The sequence below is a fragment of the Trichoderma virens genome (assembly GCF_000170995.1).
Source record: "Trichoderma virens Gv29-8 chromosome Unknown TRIVIscaffold_1, whole genome shotgun sequence".
Lineage (NCBI taxonomy): Eukaryota > Fungi > Ascomycota > Sordariomycetes > Hypocreales > Hypocreaceae > Trichoderma > Trichoderma virens.
In genome coordinates, this window is record NW_014013748.1 from 1,780,837 (window position 1) to 1,805,500 (window position 24,664).

The 24,664-nt window shown below is 51.3% G+C and overlaps 7 protein-coding genes across 7 annotated transcripts; 2 read left to right on the forward strand and 5 right to left on the reverse strand.

Annotated features, from left to right (window-relative positions):
* Positions 1–761: 761 nt before the first annotated feature.
* Positions 762–1,082, forward strand: TRIVIDRAFT_197159 (uncharacterized protein; the record flags this gene model as incomplete). Its single annotated transcript, XM_014106033.1, has 1 exon — positions 762–1,082. The coding sequence occupies one exon, from the start codon at positions 762–764 to the stop codon at positions 1,080–1,082; it is 321 nt and encodes a 106-aa protein (XP_013961508.1).
* A 3,880-nt stretch (positions 1,083–4,962) lies between these two features.
* TRIVIDRAFT_176036 (uncharacterized protein) lies at positions 4,963–6,740 on the reverse strand (the record flags this gene model as incomplete). The annotated part of the gene is made up of 1 exon (XM_014106034.1): positions 4,963–6,740. One exon carries the CDS (start codon positions 6,592–6,594, stop codon positions 4,963–4,965), a length of 1,632 nt encoding a protein of 543 aa, XP_013961509.1.
* Positions 6,741–7,336: 596 nt separating this feature from the next.
* On the reverse strand, positions 7,337–8,740 carry TRIVIDRAFT_85882 (uncharacterized protein; the record flags this gene model as incomplete). The annotated part of the gene is made up of 2 exons (XM_014106035.1): positions 7,337–8,655; positions 8,721–8,740. The coding sequence occupies 2 exons, from the start codon at positions 8,738–8,740 to the stop codon at positions 7,434–7,436; spliced, it is 1,242 nt and encodes a 413-aa protein (XP_013961510.1).
* Positions 8,741–9,108: 368 nt separating this feature from the next.
* Positions 9,109–11,113, forward strand: TRIVIDRAFT_34803 (uncharacterized protein; the record flags this gene model as incomplete). The annotated part of the gene is made up of 2 exons (XM_014106036.1): positions 9,109–10,096; positions 10,155–11,113. 2 exons carry the CDS (start codon positions 9,109–9,111, stop codon positions 11,111–11,113), a joined length of 1,947 nt encoding a protein of 648 aa, XP_013961511.1.
* A 373-nt stretch (positions 11,114–11,486) lies between these two features.
* Positions 11,487–13,906, reverse strand: TRIVIDRAFT_114247 (uncharacterized protein; the record flags this gene model as incomplete). The annotated part of the gene is made up of 6 exons (XM_014106037.1): positions 11,487–11,988; positions 12,069–12,272; positions 12,337–12,482; positions 12,554–12,623; positions 12,696–13,018; positions 13,100–13,906. Coding segments are annotated over 6 exons (2,052 nt in total), but the record flags the coding sequence as incomplete, so codon positions are not given.
* A 507-nt stretch (positions 13,907–14,413) lies between these two features.
* TRIVIDRAFT_229081 (uncharacterized protein) lies at positions 14,414–17,390 on the reverse strand (the record flags this gene model as incomplete). The annotated part of the gene is made up of 1 exon (XM_014106038.1): positions 14,414–17,390. One exon carries the CDS (start codon positions 17,388–17,390, stop codon positions 14,754–14,756), a length of 2,637 nt encoding a protein of 878 aa, XP_013961513.1.
* A 3,038-nt stretch (positions 17,391–20,428) lies between these two features.
* Positions 20,429–24,357, reverse strand: TRIVIDRAFT_73221 (uncharacterized protein; the record flags this gene model as incomplete). Its single annotated transcript, XM_014106039.1, has 5 exons — positions 20,429–22,539; positions 22,622–23,121; positions 23,455–23,660; positions 23,925–23,953; positions 24,064–24,357. The coding sequence occupies 5 exons, from the start codon at positions 24,355–24,357 to the stop codon at positions 20,938–20,940; spliced, it is 2,631 nt and encodes an 876-aa protein (XP_013961514.1).
* Between the last annotated feature and the right edge of the window lie 307 nt (positions 24,358–24,664).

Here is a 24,664-nt window from a genome sequence, read left to right on the forward strand (position 1 = left end):
CCAGACTAGTATTACTACCGGCCCGAAGCCAACAGCCGGTTCCAAGTCCCAAATACCTAGAATAACTATGCTACCTGCCCCAAGTCACCCAGAACCTTGCCTTAATCCTCCCTTCCCTCTAAATATCCGAGGTACAACGCTTGAAAACCCTCTCTATAGGTACTCAGTACCTATCGATCGAGCATCCTAGCAAGTACATGTACATCATTAAGTGCACCATAGCGAGCAGCAGAAGAAGTACTTTTGATATACTCTCCTGGTTCCTCAAGACCTGTTACAACCGCTGCCTAGGTACCTTCTTCTTGTATCCGCTGGTATCAATACCTACCTTTTTTAAATAAACATCTGCCACCATCGCTAGGTGGCTTCGTTTTGAAACTCAATATCAGACCAGTACCTGCTTTTACTCAGCCTCTGTACAGAGCAACTTAGATATCACATGGGCTAGTATATCAAGACAGATGGTATACAAAGTCCACTTCAAGGTTCAGCCATCAGAAAGGCCCGAGGCTGGACGCACTACTCAGCAGAGTAAAACGCGAACTATAATATGCTGCTGCTTTCCGCACATTTTGAGCATAACTGTTTCTCTCTTTTCTTCCTTCAACCATTTTCCCATCACCGCCTGTTATCACTAATATTTCCCCACTACTTGCTATAACCATCTTGAGCGCTCACACCACCATAGCGAAAGTATGTCAGCCTCGCCTCCTCAGAACATGGAACCCCCCTGCAAGCTAACGCCCCGATTCCAGCAAAAAATGCGCATTTTCACCAAAATCAAGGAGCTAAAAGCCCGGTACGACGACTGGAGAATCCGTCGCTGCTGGGAAAAGTACCTCGAGATCAAGGACTGGATAAGCCAACAGGTCGAAGAGGAAGAGCGCAAGGAGCGGTACGAGGCGGAGCGGCTCGCCGCGAAGAAGAGGCGAAGAGCGGCGAGAAGGGCGGAAAAGGCGAAGAGAAAGGCAGAGCGCGGCGAGCCTACCTGGAAGAAGTACATTCCCTATTTTCCTAAGCCCATCGGGTTCACGCCGCTTTGGGAGCTGGATGAGATGATCCGCACGGGGGAGTTCAAGTGATGTTTGGGCTGCGGAAGGGGGGCTTTTGGACAGAGTCATTAGCCTGGGCGTTTTGGAGTGTGGATTGAAGGTTTTTTTTTTTTTTTGTTTTCTTTGTTTTGGCTTTAGGTATTCTTAACCTGGGCGTTTGGAGCAGGAATCAGACTACCTTGTAACTTCAGGTATCTCTAGCCGGGGGCGTTTGGAGTGGAAATTGAGTACTTTATATCTTTCCAGCATCTTCTATGGCTACATCAGCTGGACCATGGCTTGGCGATAGTAACAGGTACCGGAAAAGGGGGGCAACATTTGTAGCAGTAGTTGAATTCTTCCCCAAAAGATATGCAAAGTGGCTCAATAAACAACATACTCAAAGCCTTCCCCCAACCACTCAGATCTCATGCCTCGTGGTTAGATCTGACCGAAACCGATGGAAGTGATGCGAGCCATATGACGTTATAATGGCAGAAGCCGTCAGGCACGAAAAACTGGACTTAATGAAAGAAAGTTTAGGACAGTCTCAAGGAAATCCGGTCCGCGTCATCGAGAAAGGGGCACATCCAGCAACGGCGTCAAGAAGTAACTGCTTGGAGATATGGAGAAGACCCAGAAATGATGGACGGCGAGGCGGAGTATAAGCTTTCAATTATTGATTTAAATTCAACGACTTGGGGATGCCCAACGATGACGCGTTCGACGATAGTCCTGACTTGGATATTCAACAGATTTGTCTTTAGTTTACCCATATCGTCTAAGTTTTGCCACTATTATCCTCTTCTAGTATCTATACCTGATAATAGAGTTAAAGTAATGTAGTTGCCTATCATCTACGGTGAAATTTAGGACGTGGGATGCTGGATACCTAGTCACTCCCTTTTGTTGATACACACCCTCTCTATCACTTATCAGGTTGCAACGGTATCACGAGACACCAAACGTATGAACCATCATTCATATTCAACTTTCAAGATGCAGACGCTGAACCTCTCTATCAACAAATCATTCCATATCATGCCATCACTCTCCTACCTTGAATACTGTATACAGTCTCAATAACTAAAGACAGAAAAAAAAAATACGCTTCCCATATGCCCCTACCGCTTTGACATAAGGAAAGAGAAAAAAAAAACCCATGCGTAAATGACAAACACGGAGAAAGAATAGCGTCCGAAAGTATAAACATCACCGGGAGGATAAAGGGCGAAACCGAAAAATCCACACGAACTTGCGTAAGACGACGCTGTAATCTCTTTTGCACTCGACTACAGCAAACTCCCAGTCCAACAGTCCAATTCGTGGGTATCTGACAATTCGTGCCTTGTTCCTCTGTCCCTCTCGTACGCGTAGAAACAACAAAAAAGAAGCCAAAAGCCAAAGCAAGAATGACGGCTTGCAAAGCTCAAGGAAACTTGATGTGAGAGAATTCTTTAAAAAAAAATTGAAAGATGAGAGAAAAAAAAAAGGCCTTTATTACCATAAATGAATCCCTCAAGCTCTGAATTTGTGACAACCAATCCCTCAAAAAAATACCAATTCCCTCCCTACCAACGCCGATTTTTTTCATATGATGCTTTCGTCCAGAGGCGTGCCTCCTCTGCTCAATATATCGCTTTGCAGCTTTCCATTTTGTGATTTGAACCACGTTGTGCCCTCCTCCATCTCCTGACGCATTGCCCTAAGTTCTTGTATTAAAATTTCCGCGTCACTCATAACGCGCTTATGTGAATCCGTATCATCAATCTGCTCTTTCGCCGTCTCCCCCTCATCTCCTGCAGGTCGCTTCCTCTTGTTGTTAATGGTTAATGGGCTATCTAAAAAGGGGTCTCCTCGAGAGGATGCGAAGACCAGAGGGCTTTGCTGCCTCACTGCTGCTGCTGCCGATGCTGCGCTAGTGATCGATGCCCGTCGGGTTGATGTACTTCCCCTCAGAAGTGAATCTCTCAGACCAGAATCTCTCAGACCTGTATCTTTCTTGAGACCACGTTTGATTTCGTCTACCATGGATTCCGGCAAGGCAGTTCCGTCAGGCATCTGTACGATGCCCATAGCTTTCAACCGCCAGCGCTCAGATACTTTTCTCGCCCGTGATTTCTCCGGTGGCGAGCTGCCTGCTATAGAAGGCAGAGAACGCTGAAACCGGCCAGGTTTGTCTCCGAGAAGTCGTTCGCGCAAAGCTCGTGTTTTCGAACCACCCTCCGTGCTTGCAATCGACCCTGACCGAGACCGCATTCCTTGGCTCCCATTAATCGATGATGGCGTAGGCGATAGTCGGTAATCGTTGCGGAAGATTGCTGAGACGGCCCTTCGCTCGTTTGAAACACCAGATAAGACGCCAGACGCAAGCAGTGCTTCCTCTGCTTTTCTCTTGTTCTGTTGGGATCTCCTGAGTATTGTTGCCAGCTCATCGGGGCGATTAAGAGTGGCCACTTCTGCCTTTTGTTTGGCAATTCGTTGAGCAGCCTCCTGCTCTTCCTTGAGCTGTGCTACTCTCTGAGCTTCGCGAAACGCGCGGAATTGGTCGCGACCGCTTTGACGTAGTTGTCTTAGACGTTTCTCCCGAGCGGTTCTCTTCCACTGGTAAAAATATTTCAGTGAGAGGTTATACGTCCGGAATCTCTTAGCTTCCGCTTCGTCTTGCTCCTCTTTTTCTCTTGCTATCCTCTCCTCCTCATCCTTCTGAAATTTGTCAAAAGTTTCTCGGACGATGCTTTCCACCATGAAGACCTCAAATTCCGTCATCAACCCCTTGTCTCCATTCACAAACCAGTTTGTAAAGTCACCAAGCAGATCGCGTGAGGGGGTCACCGCTTTCAGGGGAGGTGGCTCAATTGGGGAAGTAGAAAAGAAAGCAGTGCGAGGAGGCGAGGAAGTTGGGGTGGTACTGGCAGTTGGTTGAAATCTGCGACTGGGTGTTGGAGAGCTGAGTCCTGGGAAACCGGCAGAAGAAGCTTGCAAAGTGTCAGTCTGTAAGGAGAGGGGTGATTCCTGAGGCTTTTTGGGCTCTTGTCCCAAGAAAGAGTCAGAAAACGATGTGGTTGGTATTCCACCCTTGGGTACTACTTTGTCAAGCACGCTTGATGTAGAGAAGTCAATGCCTCCACCTGTTTGTGGGAATGGCGATAACTTATTGCCCGCATTCAACAGGGATTGGCTCTGCCCGGTTATCGACGATTTGGAGCCTAGATCAAAGGATAATATGCTGCTACTCGTCGCTCCCGCTGAACTAGGCAAAGGCGTACTCGCTGGTACCGCTGGTACCGCTGGCACCACCGGTATTGCTGGCACTGCTGACACTGCTGGATAGGCTGCTGGTTTGCTTGTGCTCACAGGAGCAGGAGCCGGTGAAGGAGAAGCAAAAAAGCTAGGTTTAGATTGGCTTGTCCCTCCCTGGGTTGTGTCCGTAACTGGGGGAAATACTGATGCCTTGATACCACTAAATGGCCCTGACAAGGCAGGCTTTTGCTCTCCAATTGTACCAAAGGAAATCTTTGGCGGGGGAGTAATTCCATTCACAGCTGTCGGCGCAGAAAATGACGGGAATCCGCCTTGGCTTGCTGATAGTTGAGCTTGCGGCTGAGAGGCCGGTTTGCTCTGGAGGCCTGAGAAACTTAGGGAAGGGGCCGGTGCCCCTTGTGCAAAAGGATTAACGGGAGTACTTCCACCCAAGATTGATGGTTGTGCAGGGGGATTCTGAGAGGCGTTGCTTGGCGTGACAGAAGATGCAAAGGGATTCGCTGCCGTAGATGCGTTGTTAAAGGACAGCGCAGGCGCAGTAGAACTCGAAGTTGGATTGCTGCTAAAAGGTGTCGAAGCGGAAGCGAATGGGTTCGAAAATGGACTAGGTTTTTGTCCATCAGGTGCTCCAAAAGTGCTAGTTGTTTGCTCTGAAGCTAAAACGGTATTAGTGAACTGGAATGAGCAAGGATAATGTGCGAGATAACTGCTGATGTTCTTGTATCTGGCAAGGGAATAAATCTCTACCTTGATGTGTGCCGGCGAAGTTGCTTCCAAACCCACTTAAGGTCTGGCCGAACGCAGGAAGAGTTGTAGCAGTTTGTGTCTTGGGCGGTTGAGGTTCGGCTGGTATTCCTGGTTTTGTGTCTGGCACAAAGAGAGATCCTTCATCTTGCATAGAGAAGCTACCGGATCCTGATTCGAAAGACGTAGTCGAGTCCTCGGAGATTGTTTTGTGGATAACGTCTGGTAAAGGTCGATTTCGCCGCTTATTTTCCACGAGAACCTGTGAAAATTGATGGTGAAGACGGGGGTGCCGAAGCGGCTCCTTGTTATTCAAAACCAGGCATTGTTGGTTAGGGTCCATAGGAGCCTGTTTGTCTGGGACGAATTCGATACCGTGAAGTTTCGCAAAGTCGATGGCTTCTTGAATTGTGTCGAACCGAAGAAACTTGTTCAAAGAAGCAGCTGTCAAATCGTTTGTCGGGTCTTTGGGCCGGGCCATTGCTCGCTTCACGGCTCGCAGAATCGACCGGCGAAGCTGGGGGAAGTGGCACTCCGCAAAACAGGCCATGGTGTATGAGACGCTGGGGTCCTCAACAATTCGAAAGTATGAGTGGAAAGCATTAGACGCTGCCAAGAACGGGGCCGCTTTCAACGGACCATGGAAATCGGCTGTGTTTTGCAAAGCTTCAACAAGTGATACTGCGGTCCTAATATCGTCTGAATCCCTCCAAAAATGTGGTTTCCATTGCCGCTGCAGCATCTCAATCGTGTTTGAATCGTGGGCATGGAAGAGCAGATAGTATGCGCGGAATTCGGCTTCGTTCTCACACGTGATACCCTGAGCATTACAGTCATCATACAAATCTCGGAGAGAGAGCAGAGCTTTGCCAAGTTGCTCGAGTTCCTGCTGTTCGACAAAATCTTCGCCAGCCTTTCCTGGTTGTGACAGAAGATGGAGTGCCGTGACATGAAATCTCGCAATATTTTCCAGCACATATGCTTGCGTTTTCAAATCGTCGGCCGTGGGGGAAGAGAAGAAGGTGAAATCTCGACGGATAGCTCGCGTTCGATCCCATAGAAATCCGTGTAAGCTTGGCAAGTTTTCATCGTCGCGAAGTAGGTCGTCAATTAGATAGTCCAGTGTACGTCGTAGTGCTGCCGTAGAGCGGACATCCATTGGAAGAGGAGCTTCCTGTCCAGCGGCCGAACGCGCCAGCTTCTTGACCATTCGGCTCGTCTTTGCAAAGCCTGTCCGAGCATCCTTTTCGGGTTGGGGGACGTCTAATTCAGTGATTCGCGTAATCTTCTCGTACTCGGAGCACATATCCTCGCAAATACCTCGGAATGTGATGGCATTTTCGAGAGTCTTTCGTTTGTCCGGGTCATCGATTAGAGAGGCTTTGGTGAGAGACGCGCGCACTTTCTGTCGATATTCTTCGTACTTTTCCCTAAACTTGGCCATCTCTCCCTTGCTCTTTGGATCTCCTGGCTGAGACGGCCAAGATGGAGGACTGATGCCATCTTTCCGCAGCCGGTCGTATACCTTCTTCGTGTACGGATCGGTGGCGCGCATAGCCGCATTGTCGGGCGTTTCGTCGACGGAGCTCGCACTCGAAGACGAACTAGGGCGTGATGTGCTGTCGTCCTCGGCGCTTGTGGCAGCATGCACACCGTTGCCGCGGCCATCGATCTTCTGCTGCTGCCCTTTTGTACCACCGCGTGTCTTTTTGGGATTCTTTTTGTTTTCTGCCGTTTTCTTATCCCCATCACCACCTCGCTTCTTCCATTGCCTCCCGCTGTCGCTCAGGCTCCCATCTTTGACCTTGAACGGATTGTTGACCTTGAGCTTCCCCTCCGCATCGCTGTCTCCAGCAAGTCCGTTCTTCCGCTTGTTCTTCTTGAGTGAGTTGGAACCCCCTGCACCATCACTGCCAAATGATACTCCTTCACCGGTCGGCCGAGGAGCGAAAGGATTGAAAGCCTGCGACGAGCCTTGCGTCTTCTGGCTGAATGGGGAAAACATTTGGCCCGATGATGCAACGGACGTCGCATTCATCCACGTGATGATTTGCGCATGGAGGAGGAGTGTTGGGCGTGACTTTTCTGAAGTTGTTGAAAACGCCGTGTCGCAAGGATATTGGCCGATGCGCGATGCCAAAGCTAGCCGTACCTTGATTGAGCTTCGCGGTAGGAGGCTGGCCATCACGTGACGCTTACTTTCCAATATCGAACTTTACTTGTCACTCACACTGATCAAACCAAGACGTTTGCTTCAGACAACGCCACAAGTTCCTTGTTTTTTCTGTATACTTTTTCAGAAACATTTCACTTTATTCTCGTTAAAAAAAATTATAGAATTCGCTAGCTCTAACTTTTTCCCTCTCATTGCGGCGCCTAGTCTTCCCATTCCCATCATGATTTAACACGGCCTCGAATACGCGGAGGTCCCAGTTCTCGCCGGATCTCATCAAGCTGCTCCAGTCCTGTTTGTGCTTTCGACTTCTTGGATGTCCGCTTTCCAGGCCTTGTGTAAGAGCCAAGGAAATCATCCAGAATATTGTCGAAGTCTCCGCGAATAGGTCCTTGGACGCTGGAGGCCGTTGAGACCTCTGATACAGATCCCATGTCATCAAAGTCTTCGTTGTAGCGAGCCTCCAGCTTCTCAAATCTCTCGTCTAGCAATGAGAGCTGCTCCGTTCGTACGAGCGAAGAGGACGTCATAGAATAGGCAGAGGCGTTTGTCAGAGCGCCCTTCCGCTTCTTGGTCCTGCCTCCGTTTGTGGTTGTTGTCCACATAGATTCAATTCCAGATCGGGATGGGGCTGTTGGCCCACGTTGGCCTTTTTGGTCTTTCTTGAACTTCTTAAAGTCCTCCATCCAATCCTCTGATGGTCCATGTTCTGGCTCTTCTGACTGTTCTGGCTGAACCTTTACAAGTTCTGGTACTTGCTCTTTGTATTCTTTAGTAGGCTTTGCCGTGGCATCCGATTCCCAGCCATCATCATCCTCGTCATCGAATCCCATATTCTCAAAATCGTAGTCGTCAAGCTCCTCTGAATCTTTCGATAGCTCCTTGAAGATATCTTCGTCATCGTCGACATAGGCATCATCCTCCAAGGCCTCCAAAACCTCACGCAATCGAGGGTCCATATCAGGATTGAAACCAGCAATAACATCAGGTACATCCTGCTGCGCCTGGTAGGTCAGTCTGGTGAGATTCTTGGATGGTAGGATATCCTCGTCCAAAAGATCGCCCGACTTTTGCTCAAGATCCAACTTTCGCAGAGCATCTTCCAATGACTGCTTCTGCTTGCCCTTTCCATTGTTCTGGCTCGCGCTTGATTCGACAAAGACGACATTTCCACCGCCCGAGTTGAGGTCTCTCAGATGTTGCATGTAGTCGTACTCGGTGTCGTCGAAGTAGACGCCATAGTTTGCGGCCTCGCCTTCGTTGGCGCGGATTTCGTCTGCATCAGATCCTAATTCTGATGCCAGATCATCCAGGTGCTTCACTTTTGAGCCAGACTTTGTCTGCACCGGGTTCAGCACCATGGATGGCGCATTCTCGTCGTGGATGAGCGGATCATTCTGCGGACGGTGGACGAGCGTGAAGTGCTGCGCCGTCTTCTTATTACTAAATACGGAAAATTAGCAATGTCCACACAAATAGAAGCATAAAAAGCAACATCATCAACATACATCCACTTTCCCTTGGGCATTTTGGCGGCTTTGCGATTGCGCTGAATCAAATGAGCATGGACAGAAGTGGGCTTGTCAACCTGCGGCCGGGATTCAAGAAATTTCTTGGTAGCGCCAGTACAGTTCGGCTGTTGATAGTACTGTATGCATTTGTGCGCATGGCCTTCAAAATACAGTGCGAAAACTTTTTTCATATGACTATCCAAAAAATTTGCCCCTCCATTATGATGTATTATTCAGCCCGCAAACCTGGGCATGCGACCTTCCACAACAAAATATTTATTCTTGTCCTCCCTGCGATCCGAGGACATACACATTCGCCAGGCATAAAGTCTGAAACCGTTGGAATCGCATTTACCATCCTCGGCGATCGAGGAAAGCCGCAAAGATGGTGTTGGCAAAGTCGAAAAAGAATGAAGGGCTGGGCAATACCCTGATGAACGATCGCTTCGGAAAGGGCAGAGGCTCCGATCACAAGAAGACATCGGCGGTTATGCGAACGAACCACACGACTGGCGAACAATATCTCGTAAACGACAAGAAGGATGCCGCTTGGGTCAAGATGCGCTCCGTTACGGAGCAAGGCGCGCTGGACGAGTTCCTGGCCACGGCCGAGCTGGCTGGCACTGATTTCACGGCCGAGAAGATGAACAACGTCAAGATCATCCACACCGATCAGAAGAATCCCTATCTGCTATCTGCCACCGAAGAGAGAGCCATCCTTGGCAAGCACCGACAGCACAGAAACCGGCTGACAGTCCCGCGAAGACCTCACTGGGATGCCTCGACCACCCGAGAGGAGCTCGACGCACGAGAGCGAGAGGCTCTTGTCGCATGGCGAAGAGGCCTAGCCGAGCTACAGGAGAACAACGATCTACTCATGACACCCTTTGAACGAAATATTGAGGTTTGGAGACAGCTATGGAGAGTCATTGAGCGATCAGATCTCATTGTGCAGATTGTGGACGCGAGAAACCCTCTGCTTTTCCGATCGGAAGATTTAGAATCATACGTCAAGGCCGTCGACCCCAAGAAGGAAAACTTGCTTCTGATCAACAAGGCCGACATGATGACAACCAAGCAGCGCAAGGCATGGGCCAAGCATCTGAGAGAAGCGGGCATTGCATACAAGTTCTTTTCTGCGCAGCTTGCGAAGGAGTTGATTGAGGCTAGAGAGAATTCGGACTATGAATCGGATGAAGAGCCATTTTCTTCCTCAAAGCAAGCTGAGAGGGATGAGGAGAGCGAGGATGAGGAAGCTGAGGCAGAGGAGGGAGAGGGCTCAGGGAGCAAAGCGCAAGAAGACGAAGATACTCAGATTCTCACAGTCGAAGAGTTGGAAGAGATTTTCCTAAGATATGCTCCAACTGACAGAGGTAAGTTTTTTTTTTAACGATAAGATACAATATGTGGCAGTTCTAACTCCTTGGACAGAGTCGAATGAAAAACTCCAAGTTGGATTAGTCGGCTACCCTAATGTCGGTAAATCATCAACCATTAACGCCCTGATCGGAGCCAAAAAGGTCTCTGTCTCTTCAACGCCTGGAAAGACCAAGCACTTCCAAACCATCCATCTCAGTGAACGGGTCATCCTGTGCGATTGCCCTGGTCTCGTATTCCCCAACTTCGCCACCACCAAGGCCGATTTGGTCACTCAAGGTGTGCTGCCCATCGACCAGATGCGCGAGCACTCGGGACCCGTAGGCTTGGTGGCGCAGAGAATCCCCCAGCCATTCCTGGAAGCTATTTACGGCATCAAGATTCTGACCAGGCCGGTCGAAGAAGGAGGCACTGGTGTCCCGACCGCGGAGGAGCTGCTGCGTGCTTACGCTACTGCTCGAGGATTCCAGACGCAGGGTCTTGGTCAGCCCGACGAGGCGCGAGCATCCAGATACATCCTCAAAGACTACGTCAACGGAAAACTTCTCTTCGTCCATCCTCCCCCAGGTGTCGAGGATGAGAAGGAGTTCAACGCCGAGCTGTATGACGAAGCACATCTGCCTGAGCGTCGCCGTGCCGCTCTTGTAGCCGCCACGGAGGCCCTCGCCCTCGGCGGTGATGATGAGAGCCTTGCATCCGAGTTCGTCTCCCTCCCCCAGGGTCCCAAGTCCAAGAGGCTGGACAAGAGCTTCTTCACACCAAAGAACATCCGCGGGCATGTGAACATGCCGTTCAACTACAAGTACACGGAACAGGGCAGCGCATCCGGCAGCACAGCCGGCGGCTCCAAGATGCTTAGTGGACGCAAGGCCCGAGCGGCAATTGCCTTGGAGAACGGGATCGACCCCAAGGATGTGCAGCTTGGGTCGGGTAAGAAGCATTTCAAGAAGGGTGCGCCGAATGGCATGGGCAGGAAGGCGAGGAGAGGAGCCCCCAACTTTGCTGATGACTAGACACTCTTTTTTTCTTTTCTTAAGATATGAATGAAACTGGTAAAAGACTCTATTATGGCTCTGTATCGGGGATTTGGCACTATGCATGGATTATCATTGAATGCGAACCTGAGATGGAATGAATATGATTTCGAATTTTTATATGTAACCCACAAATGTGACCAAATATCCACAATTGCTCATCCCATAAGAAACAATATAAGAAAAAAAGAACATAAAAACGAAAACCATCCCAACGAATTCTCCCCTTCCCCCCCAATCTGTCCCAGAAAGTCTCTTCTCTACAATGCTATTAACAGTATGTATTTCGCTCTCTCAAGTCCTCATTTTATCTTTTTCCTTTTTTTCACTTCTTCTCCTGTGACTTGGGTTTCTTCTCTTGAGCCTTGGGCTTCTTCTCCTGCGTCTTCGGCTTGTTCAAAGACTTGGGATCCAAGCCTCTCCTCCTCATGGCGTTCTTCTTAGCCTTCTCCATGTATTTGACATCCTCATCATCGTCGAAAGCGCTAAAGTCGCCCTTTCCAGTCTCCTTAGCCTTAGCCTTCTTACCAGCCTTCTTCTCCTCAACCTCAGTATCGTCGTCAGTCGTGATGGGCGTCCTGTCAACGACCTCCTCATCGGCATCAGCAGCCGCGCTGACCTTCTTGCCGGCGGCGCCAATGGCGTTGGGCGGCGTAGGTCCAACCTTTTGGAACTTTGCGACGTAGAAGCCGTCAATGTTGTGGGCGTGCGGGTAGAAGCGGCGCGTCAGCTTGAGGCTCGGGTGGAACTTCTTGCCCATGTAGCTGGTGAAGCCCTCCTTGCCAAAGGGAATGCCGGCGTCGACAAGCTTCACGTTGGGACGACGGGACAGCGCATAGGCGACGACACTCTCGCTAAATTGAAGAAACATAGGTTAGAAAACCTTGTCTGCTTGAAGTGTAAAAGAAGGGGGAGAAGAGAAGAGGCAACTTACTTTTCCTCGACAGTGACACTGCATGTAGAGTAGACGAGGAATCCACCCGTCTCACTAGCATGGTTGACTGAATCGATAGCCGACAGCAACAGCTGCTTCTGCATGTGCGGCAGTGAGATGAAGTCTTTCTCATCCTTGTTAGTCTTGACGCTGGGATCCTTGGAGATAACGCCGGTTCCAGAGCAAGGAGCATCAAGAAGTACTCTGTTACACACTGTTAGTCTCTAATTCCTCTTTGTTGCTGTTCAAGGATATGAAAGCTGCTCACCTGTCAAAGCCTCCCATGACTCTGGGGAACTCGCGACCGTCGTAGCTGCAGACGATAACGTTACGAACGCCCAAACGAGCAACGTTACCAATCAAACCCTTGGCACGCTCCTTGTTGGGATCGTTGGCGAAGACAATGCCAGTGTTCTGTGAAGATATTAGCAGGAACCCTTACTAAAAGCTTGTCAAGGCTTGAGCTCGGATAAGTGGTATCTTACGTTCATCATGGCTGAACAGTAGGTTGTCTTTCCACCGGGGGCAGAGGCCATATCAAGAACTCGCTCATTTCTGGTAACACGCAAATCGTCAGCCTCTGTATAACCAATGGTTTATAACCCAGCATAGGTAAACAAGACTTACGGTTGCGGTGAAAGCGCCATGACGGGCAAGAAAGAGGCAGCCGCCTGGATAATATAGTGGCCAGCAAGATACTCAGGCGTAGCACCCAGGGGTACATTCGCCTCAAAAATCTGCAGACCGACCTTGCTCCACTTGCCGACAGGCTCGAGCGTAACGCCACGGTTGATGAGCGCCTGAGCAAGATCTCTTCGGTGTGTTCGGAGGGTATTTGTTCGGATAACGACGGGACGGGCCATCTCGTTGGCTTCGAAGAAGGCAAAGGCCTCTCGCGGGGTGAACAGGTTGAAGAGCTTCTCGGCCAGGTAAAGGCTGTAGCCGTAATACTAAAATCACCACTCGCATTAGTACGATCATCAAGACAAGGCAGAAGCGCTACAACAATATGCAAAAGGGACAGGACTTACACCACAGATATCCTTGAGCAGCTGAGCGGTATACTCTGCTCTGGATCTCCCCTCCTCAGCCAGGTTGGCAAAGTCATCCAGAACTCGTATCGTATCCGTTATCCTCTGTCTCAGGAGCTGCAAATCTGGCGCCAACAAAGACTTGCTCTTCTTCTCCAAGTCATCCTCGTCGTCGTCATCCTCATAGCCCTCGCCAAAGATCTTGGGCCCATCAATGTTTGTCTGCATGGCAGACTCTTGCAGTTCCGTTTCGGTGATAGCCTTATCCTCAGCCAGCTTCTCATCTAATTTTCGCGACAGGCCAGCAATATTGGCGGCAGTGAGTTTTTCCTCAGCGTCAGATTCGTCTTCGTCATCGGAGAAGACAAATTTGCCCTTCTTCCCACCATCTTCCTGGTCGTCCGAGTCAAAGACTGAGTCGTCCTCTTCCGCATCATCGTCTTCCTCATCATCAGACCAGATATTCTTCTTCTTTCCTCCCGAAGAGGCATCTTCGTCTGAGGACCCATCGCCCTCAAGCTGATCTAGGTCAAACTCGTCATCCATCTCCTCGTCGGAATCCTCTTCAGGCTCCGGCAGCTTCTTTGCCTTTCCATTGCTCTTCGCGCTCGCCTTCTTGGATGCGGGCTCCGGCTTCTTCACGGCGGCAGCGCCTTTGGCCGTCTTGCGCTTCTTGTTGCTCAGCGAGGCTTTCTCGACCGGCGGCTCAACGGGCAGGCCTGCTTTTCTCTTGAGGTTGGCAAAGTGTTCCTCGGATAGGGCTTCGGGCATGCCCTGCTTTCTCTTCATGCGACGTCCTTGACCCATGATTGCGACCGAAAATTGCTGTTTTGAGAGTGTGATTTCGATCTCAATGGGGTGGGTGGTTTGAATTGCAAGCGCGGGACAGTCTCGATTTTTTTCGAGACCCTTCACACTCTGGAGACTTTTTTTTTCGGGCGATTATCGATAAGCCACCACTAGCAGTAGCGCCGGGGAGCTAGATGATGTAATATGCGCTGTACCTGAAAGTCCAGCGCCTAAAGTGAGCAGCTGGCTTGATTCCGCAATCAAATAGCATTCCATGACATGTATGATGAGTATTGATTTGTAAAAATCGAACAAAAATATAATTGATATTATTTTATCTGAAAGGGGAAAATGACTCAGTTGTTTATCCATCTAGTTTATCTGCGCTGCGACTTACACTATTCTATGCTGTGGATCTTGAGCAACATAACGCACTACAAAAAGCGTCTCGCACGTGCTCATCTGTAATATCTTCAACAACTTCAACAGGACATTTCATCGCACAAGAGCAAATGGTCCAATAATTAAGGGGTATATATATGATTTGAATTCCACAAATTGGTAAATCCGCTAGCTATATATGGGTATCCTCCGACAATGCCTATAACTCGCTCCCGCAATGACACCTCATGCAGACGTTTCTGTAACACTATGACATGCTATGCCCGCCAATGCCCGCCCAAACAAAACTCCTTGCATGATCTTCTAAACATGCGAATAAAAAATGACAAGTTTCCTCATCCCCGTAAATCAGCTCCCACCCTACTCTAGGAAATTGTTTCTCGCCTTTCCATGTATGGCACATCCGTCGTATCCTCAAATGAAAAATAAAAAAGGAAAAAAGGGAAAAGGGGGGGGGGGGCGCTCAGGCTCTCCTGAACACGCGCTTTGTGCCACCAGCCTTTCCAATCTCGCCAAACTTCTTCTCATTTGGCTTTTTATCCGGGCCACTGGCCATGAGTACTTTCTCTTTGATGCTTTCAACCCAAGCTTTGCTCTCCTCACTCATCTCTATCTTCTTGGCTTTTGGTCCTGCTAGACCCAAGAAGGAGCTCTCATCCTCTGCCCAGCTAAGTCGGGAACTAGGCCTCGAAATAGCCGAGCCCTCAGATGGAGGCGTGCCTTCCGCCGGCTGACCTGGTGTCACTGGAGTCTTTGGGCGCAGGGAGTTGTTGACACTACTCCTCCGTGGCTTGCGTGCTGCTGCCATGGGACTCACAGAAGTGCGATCACCAGTAGCAGTAGGTGGCCGGCTTGGAGGACTAGAATTAGAAGGTCCATTGGAGGCACGAGGAATATCGCGAACCTCTACTTTGACCGTTTCTCTGCCGTTGGAACGGCGGCCATGATGGCTGGCGTATTCCTTCAGGTACTCGGACAAGTCAGCCCACCCACCACCAACGCGAACCATTACTCGCTCTCCGTGTTCTCCCACACAGCGGATGAACAGCTTGATGGGGGCCTCATTTTCCGATCTAGAGAGATGATAGACCCTAATCGGATAGTGACCCTTGGAACGTGTCCTCTGTTTTACTGGAGAGAGGGTAAAAGAAGGCGTAGCAGTCCGCGTGGACATGCCGGACGTGCTCCTTTTAACCGGCTCCTTGGACGGTTTCTTCCTCAAGCGAGGGAGTTGAAGATCTGGCGGGTTAAGGTTGATGCCCGATGTTCCATTTGTGAGCTTGATTTTGGCCGGTATGGATTCAATAATCTGGCTGATTTGCAGTCGTAGCTGCTGCTCGCCAGCACTTTCCCGGCGAGAAGGCGGGCCAGGCAAGTCGGGAGTGTACGAATCCTCAAAGTCGTCCATGAAGGAATCTTCGAATGTTGATTGTAAGAATGACTCATCATCTTCGGCCGTCTCCGCAACCATGGGGCTATCGAGCAGGCCCATGGAGCTTTCTCTAACGCGGCGGCTTACCTCTGGAGGAGAGCTTGGTGGGCTATCATCCTCCGGATAAAACGCCTCGCGAAGTCGACTCTTGGGAACGGCAGGAGATGCGGACACTTCAATAAACTCACTCGATGGGTCGTCGGTGTATTTGGGGGAGTGATGAAGTGCGGTAGATGTTGGGGAACCAAAGCTGCCGCGCCTGAGGCCATTTCGCAGAGGTGGTAGTTCAAGCTCATCTTCTTCGCTGATGGCTGACATGTGGTCCTCCATCATGCCAAGATCCTCAGGAGAGGAACCATCAATGTCGGCGATGGATCTTGGTTTGCGAGAGCTCCTGAAAGAGCTTGCCCCAGACCCGGGCGTGAAGTGGTCTTCGGATGAGGACAATTCATCCTCTGCGATGGGATCCAGGTACGCTCCATGGTCCGAATCACCGGTGCCGGGTACCAGCAGTAATGGCGGTGAAAGTTTGTTGCCAGTGTTCGCCGGGCTAACTTCTCTGTTGCCGACGGAGTGATGAGCCCTTGTTGGAGATGGCGAGAGCGACGAGGTCTTTCTAAGAGGTGTAGGCTTGGGCTTTGACTTTGCGAGTTTGGCTTCGGCCATCTTTCGCTCGCAAGCGGAAACCCATTCTCCGTAACCCTGTTCCACATCTTCCATACGAGTGAGCCACTCATCCGGGAGGGTGTCTGGAGCGCCCTCCAAGCAGTCTAGCATATAATCCAGCGTCCGGCCGGGCTCGGCAACTTTGAGCGCAAGTGACTGTTTTCTGGCGTTAAAGTCTTTGCCCGTCAGGGTACGAGCAGGCAAGACGATGGCTTTTCTGCTTGGGCGCTCCATCTCCCAGTGGGATTGAGAAATCGCCTCCCAGTTCTCTCCAAGAAGCGCCTCGACATCTTGGATGGCTTTAAGGAAGGGATTGACGTGCCGAAGGACGATGATGCGCATATGCCACAGCTGCAGCAGCCGAGACAGCTTTGCCAGATTGGGCAGGGTCTGCACGACAATGGCGGTGATGAGGACGGAGATGTCCTCCATTTTGTGATAGCTCGATAAGGCCGATAGCATCGATCGACTGGGGTCCATGTTCATTGGGGTACCCGGTCTCGACAGCGGCAGGATGTGGTCGTTCATGACATGGCCTTTGATCTCCTCGAGATCCAGCTCATCCATGTCTCTGTTGATTTGGTTGATTCTTGTTTCGTATTTTTCCACCTCTTCAGCAAGGAGGCTCCCCATGTACTGCTTCCTTCCAGCCTCTTCAGGGGTCGGGGCCTGAGCGAAAAGCTTCCTTTGCGTGTTGCTCGGCTCCAGGAAGCCCCCAGACCCCACTTGTTTTGGCCAATTCCACTGGTTCAGCTCGTTGAGCCATTGCCAGATCTTCTGGGATGCCACGGCCGTTCGCATTGCGAAGTCCCGCTCGAGCGCGGAAGCTTCTGCGAGGCACCCCCTGAGAACGCCATCGGGCGGCGCCAATGCTTCGACGACTTTTGCGGGCTCCAGGTGAGCAAAAAAGTCATCAGCAGGACGCTGCCGAGCAGCCAGCAGCTGGCCCGGCGTGGGCGTCGAAAGCCGCTTCTGCTTGACGAGGACGGGTGTTTCGTTCATGGTTGCGTATTCGCGGTCGTCGCGGTTGGTTGTAGTCGTTAGCGCGTGCAACTAGATGTAACAGTGATGCCCCCGAGGCATCATCTGCCGTTGTGGGAGAAAAAGTATTGATTGTTTTCCGTCTCTGACAGTGTAAACCTATGTCATGGACCGGGAGGGATTAGGACAGCGATGATTCGATTTTCGTTGGTGATGCCCATAGTCGGAGAACGGCGATGATGGGGTGTTTTTTTTGCGGCTATGAAATGACAGCCATGCGATCAAAAGCTATAAGCCGTCAAAGTAGACAAAATTCTGCAGGCAAGCGCACGGAGGCAGTGGCCTCTTTCACTTGCCTGGGTCTTTGCTTGCGACTTGTAAAAAAAGACTGATACAAGGTCAAGCGCGACGAGAAAAAAAAGAGGGAAAGGGTAAGAAGAGGAAGAATCAAATAAAGCTGAAGGTGCACTGGAAAAGGTCCACGCTGGGGAATCAATCCAATGGACGCTTCCGCCCTTCCCCTGGTGTAGCTCGGCGCGGAGCGTCGCAGAAGGAAAAGGAATGACGGGGCGTCAGACAGGAGACCAGCGCACACCAACTAGCTGCAGGATGTCCAAATCCAAGCAGTATCGGTATGGACGCAGTCACTGGTGTTTCGGCTCGGCGGTTGGGCACAAGCTGGATGGTGCCACCTCAGTGCTGCTGCGCTGGCAAGGCCTCCGGATAAGCGGGCAGCGAATAAGCAGAGCAGCTGGCGAACAGCGTGGAGTCTGCAATGCGTCTGCGTTTATGCGTGGGATCCGATCCAGGCTCGTTGTATGTACGCAATGTGGCGCGCGTTGGGTATCCGCCGTAGGGGTTGTGTGTTGGGGTCTTTTTCAATCGACGATTATGCAAGACAGACGTGGTATTAACTCCCATATGAGGAAAACGAGGCGATCGATAGCGACAGTCGCGAAGCAAAAAAGCACAAGCAAGGTGTGGTATTGGGCGAGAGCGAAGGACTAGCTGTCAACGCGCGCGCGAAAAAATGAGTGAGAGTGAAACGGAAAGGACTGTGAATCAAGGGGTTGATTATCAAGAGAACGACTGGCCTCGTCCGCAGCAACTAGGGACGGTAACGGCAAAATCACAGCGAAAATGGGAGCAAAACAAAGCGAGCGACGGGGAGATAATCGCGACAGTATTGCAAGTCAAAAGTTAGTTGGTAGAGGGAAAAACAAGACCAAGGAAAAGAGAAGAGAGAGAACGAGCGTGAATCCAGGCGCCGACCTTCACACAACGCGCCGTGACGGCGCCAAAAGGACCCCGAGCAAAGATATTAGCCAGCAACGGCGCCTTAGCAGTGGGCAACCTCATCAAACTCGCCCTGTGTCGCCTCGTACAGGTACAAGCAAAGTCGCCGGGTGCTCTGCTGGCTCTGCTGGGGGCGGTGTTGGGTGCCCGTCAGGGCCTGTCAGAGCCTGTTCAGGGCCTGTCAGTGCGCTGTGGGTGCGCTGTGGATGTTGGCTGGAGGTGCTGTGCCAACGCCCCGTGGCACAATAGCAAGGCGGGCCTCGCTAAGCGTCTTAGCGCCCTCGCCCATGACAGCTCTCATTTGCCGCCTGGCGCAAGGCTCCTCCTTTGCCACAAGGCAATCTTATTCTCACGGCAGGCTAGAGGCTAGCGTCAGGTACCCAGAAGCGTATTACCCAGCACGGAAATACAGATCCATCATGGTACCTAGTACGTACTCGTATTGCGGGTTTCAATCGCGGTCGCGCGCGTCGTGAAGCTGCTAGTAAATCACATTGAAAGTAAATATTTACTTTGGCGCCGTGTTACAGAAGCTGGTGGTGTGAAGAAGTGTGTGAGTGCAGTTGTACAGGTACATGCACAGAATGTCATGATCAGACGGACAAGGCTCTACAAAAGACAAGACAAACAGACAGACCGACAGCGAGTCAAAATCCACCTCAGCCCCCAACCCAAGGGCAGGTTTTTTTCTCTCTTGACTCTGTTCATGTCGCACGCGTCTCCACACCTCCCGCCCATCCGGTTATCCCTTCCCAAGCGCCAGCCCAACCAAGAGACACTTCACCCAGGTTTTTCCCTTTTCTTTAGGGTTCGTCATTCCCGCATACGAGTTACCTAGTCCCCAGACCAGACGCAAGAAATGACGCTGCGATAAGACAAACGAAGACGCGACATGGGCCCTTCATGCCAGATTCCGCTTCCACTTCCGTGGTCCCGTGGCCCCTCCGTTACCGGGGCTGGCAAGGAAAACGCACCGAGAGAGACGCCATGATGAGGTGAACATGGGATGGGTCCAGTCCTCGCGCTCTTGTCGCTCTCCCTTGCCATGGGATCCGTAATGTTAAGCAAACTTGGGAATGTGGTATACATAGTACAGTAATAATGCTTGCTGCCTTAGGTAATGCTCGTACTCGTACTGCTTCTAAGATGCGCCCATTCACATGTCTTCACACGTACACTGGACGTATCTGTTTTACGGCCAAGGAAAAAAAAAGATGAAAAAAACTAGCACATGCAGGCGACGCATCAATCATACGTGCAAGCACACGATACGACGGATCTATTTCCCGCCGTCCCATTGCCACATGTCCCGCCACATGCCATGTACACTATCGGTACTACTACTCCGTTCTCCAGGTCCCTAACGATATGTCACGCATCGATTGGGTCTGGGCATGGACACGCCACGCCATGCACGACAGCCTGTCCACCATGACCGCAGCCCTGCCCTGACAAAGAGGTCATTCCTCGGCGATCAGCCCGCAGTTCCCAAAATTGAATGCGTCCGAGCCTATTACTTGTACAGCCGCCGAGGCGCGTCCAGGTGGTACTGCATGAGAGGTACCTTGGCTGTCAGGCCTTCCCAATCTGAATGCCTCTATTAGGAGGTACAGGTACAGGTACAGGTACCCAACGCGTCATACTGTGACTGCCAAGGCATCATCCCGTCATGGTAAGACTCCATAACAGTAATAGCTTCATAGGCAGATACCTTAGTACCTCATCTACTAATGCGAACACACCTCAGGTATGTGGAATGTATGTAGCACTCTTGACCAAAATCATATTGCCGCTGCTAATTCTACCGACGCAGTATAAAAACAAACACATTCATTCATAAAGCCCCCTTTTAAAGCCTCCTCGGCTCACAGCGTAGCAACCAGCACAACAAACGACCGTGCATGACTCGCCTGCTGGGGTTCGCATCTGACAGTCTTGAAACACTCTCCTTCATCATTATCATTATCATCATCGTAAACGACAACAACAAATAGAGCTAATCAATCATGCCCGTCTTCAGGCCACAAGGACGGCTGAGAAAAGAAAAACGAGAAAAAGAAAAATGCGCAAGAAAACGAAACTCAGTACATCAGCCAGCAGATGCCCGTCAACTATAACCGAGACTTGTCCCTTTTTTTGTAGTAGCAATATCCCACAACATATCCAAAACGCCACCCATTGACGCCTCTCCCTAATCTATTATTTTTTTCAACGTTCCCAATATCTAAGAAAATGCTTCAGAAAGCAGATCCTCCTATTTGTTTGTTTCGACTCAAGTAGAGGTTTCGGGGAGCGCCGGGATGGTGCCATCAACGTTTGTGTTGAAAACCCAGCCAAATGTATTATCCTCACCGCCAGTGAAGGCGGTCGTCATCAGCGTCTCGTCGGTGCCGGCAACTCCTTCAGGGGGGAATTGCAGCCACTGGTCCACATCAAAATCAGTGCCGGCGACCGCGTTCCAGTCGAACTCGTCATGGCCTTGCATGAAATCGACGCCCATAATGTTATCCACTTCCATATGAACCTCGTCCGATCCGCCGCTCACACTCGGAGTCAGATTGGACGGATCAAAATCGGTTTGCGGCGGAGAATTGACCGTCGAGGATCCATGGGTGGTCGAAATGATTGTCCCTGGAGGCCCCATCGGTTTCTGGACCTCCTTGGGCTTCTGATTGAAGAGCGACTCGGAAGCGGTCATGTAGGGGGCATTTTCAGGTGGCGGCGTGTGAGTGCCGAATTCAGGGGGAACCTCCTTCATCATTGCCAACGTCGACGGTTCGACTGTAGCATTGATATCAATGGCCGCCTTCTTGAGAGCGGCATCCAGAAACCCAGTGGCATAGTCGGCGGCAGCGTAGATCTCGCGCAGCTTCTCCATGACACGCATGCACTGGCGGAAACCTCTTGTTGCCCGCGAGCGAGCATCTGGCAATGGGTTCTTCATCTCCAAGAGATGGATAATCATAGCAGGTAGGATCACCGTAACACCCGTGGTAGGTAAGTACCTCTCCAGGCGGAGATGGTGCAGCTCTGTAGCCATATCCGTAATGTGCGTCGCTGCATCCTTCACCTTGAGGCGCGACATTTCCTGCACCTGGCGAGAGGCGGTCGGCGCCTGCATGGGAGACGATGGCAGAAACTGAGGACGGTGCAGGGCAGAGATGGTCGTATGGTACACCATATGGAGGAGCATTCGCTGAACAACAATGGTAGCCCTACCGTTCTTGGTGTCTGCAGGAACCAACATGCGGTACTGGCAACATGCTGGGAGTGATGCTGCCCATTCCTGGAGCTCTGCATCAACAACCTTGATATTATCCAAATTATCCAGTTTCTTGTTGGGGAACAGCATCATGGTGCTATTCGTCGTGTTCTCTGGCTTCATGTTGTCTCGAATGAGAACCGAGTACTGAGCCTTTAGCATGTGGCTAATGCAAATGCACAGCTTAGCCTTGGCAATGCACATGACGGCAAGCTCCCGCTGCATCTCTACATCGCGCATCAACGTGCATTCAGGTGGGATAATGGCAACATTGTCTGGCAGGACCACCAGCTCAAAGTCGCTCTCCACCAGCATCGGCACGTCGAAATCCTCATCCTTGATTCTCGTCGGGCGCCTCATACCCAGAGCAATGAGACGGTCGCGCATAAAACATGACCACCAAATGCGCTTCCACAGCTTCTGGGTCGGCACGGCCATGCTGGTGACCTCGGGGTTGCGATGCAGCCCGATGGTGTGAGCCAAGGAGATGGCCACGCCCATCCAGTGCCAGGTATCTTTCTGGTCATCAGGAGTCTCGTACCAATACGTCATCAATAAAAGCCCTTGAACGAGTATCAATCGGTCTGATTCGTAGTCGAAATCGTAGAGTAGCTATTGACATGTGAATATGGATCTCATCTCCTGCACGTACCGGGGGAGGGGTGCGTGCAGCTCAAATGTATAGTTGGCTTACCCTCGTCTTCAGGAAAAAGGCTTTTCTTGCAGCCTTGCGAGTAGCGTAGCCTGCTTCGCGCAAATGTCTCATATCGACAAAAGCGGTTGCCGAAAACATGACCGCATGGTATAGGAACAGGCTAATCTGACCCTCTGCGGCGTCGTAGCGGTTGATGACGCCGAGAAAGGGAACCAGATCCATGAGTGGCATATAGGGATGCACATACTCGATGTAAGCACGCAGAAGCGCATTCTGCAGCGAGAGACAAGGGATGCTCAGTGCACCCTTTGCGTGTAGATAGCGAACATCTTCGGCTGGGATTTTACTAGGCAAGGGGCGCACGAACGGGGGGAGCTGGACAATTGACTCCGTGTCATCGAGCATGCTCATCATCTTCGTGGAGCGAGACGAGCCATGGCTCACGGAGCCGGCCGTGCTCGCCCAGGAAGACCGACTGGCCTCTGACAGCTGGGCTTTGCTGAGTAAAACGGGCTCATTTCGATATGCAGAGCGTTGATCTAGTGCACCAGAGTGGTCTTGTGGTCAGCATGCTTATGGTCGGAGAGCACCGTGAGGCTCAGTTTAGCTCTGTTGCACATGTCAAATCGCTCGATTTAACATGTGAAGGAAGATCCCCGTCATCAATCCGAGCAGTGTGTATGGTCTGGTGACGGTGCTGAATGGACGGGACGGAGGCTCTAACCCAACCAGGTGGGTCAGGGGGAAGGGGTTGATGCGTGCGGAGAAGTTGGAGAGACTCTTCCCGAGAACGGGAAAGGAAGAAAAAAAAAAGAGGGAGATCCGTGGGTGGTGGGACCCCAAAAATTGAAACATCAAATAGCATTACTTACAGATCATGTGAGGCACATGGCCGTCAATGCCAGCATTGGGAAGCAGACCGCTCGAAGGGTCGAGACTGGCGGGCGAAATCAGGGAGGACCCGCTGGTTCTTCGCAAGTCGGCGCTGTTGATGGCGATGGGGTTCGTCGGTGCTTTGCGCAGCTGAGCCTCGGCTGATTGGCCTTGCCCCACGATACTGGCGGTAACGAGATTCTTTCTAGAAAAGATTGCGTGTCAGTGGATTGGCTTGTCGGGGTAAAGACGGTAACTCCATGGTAGTGCTGAACCCCTTGTCGACTCTCCCCCAGATTGGCCGTTGGGGTATTCACGTGTGAGGTGCCAGTGCCGAGACGCCTCAAAACGCTAGGGCTGTGATATCATGACGGAGGAACACTGTTGCCAACGGATATGGAGGAATGGGACTGGCGTATACCGAGTATGCGCAAGGGGAATTGGGGACGGAGCGGACGGGGTTACTTACTTTCTCCGGCGGCTCTCCTGGACAATGCACTAGAGGAAAGGAGTGAGGTTAGCCAGACTGTAGATGGGTTTTGGTGATGAGGCGAAAGCCAGGCCAGCATTGACCGCATGAGGACGATGCTGTACTGCGCACTGCGTACCTCAACATTGTCCCAGCGGCAATTTCCGCAGGGAGCTCCCTCAACCACATCGCAGCGAACCTTGCGCGCGCGACATGATACACAGGCACGAGCGGCACGTCTCTTGGTAACCTTATGTGGCGGCTCAGCACCGTCATTGGGAGCTGCTCGCTTCTTGGATTTGTCATCGGATCGCCCGTCGGCAGTGGACGCATTGTCGGTTGGTTCTGGCGACGCCGAATCTGACGGTGAGCCGGCATTTGCGGCGGAGTCGTCCGCGGTGTAGGAGAGCTCTTGCGCAGCTTCCGGAGACATTGTGGCTGGCTGCAGTGTTGAGGAGAAAGGTAGAAGATGTATAAACCAGGGAAACCCGTAAACAAAGGCTCTGTGGGCGAATCCCAGGCAGTAGGCAACGTCGAAATGTACTTGAAGGCACGCGTCCGAAGCGAGCCCCTATGCAGACCTCACAGGTTCTGGGCAAGCTCACAGTCGGCTGGAATGGACTGCAGGATGCAATCGTCCCAATAGAGCAGATCCAAGCTGGTATCCAGGAAATGGCTGTTCACTCAAACATGAATCCCGAGTGGCGGTTTAGGTGGTGGCGAAGGTGGTCGTATCAGGT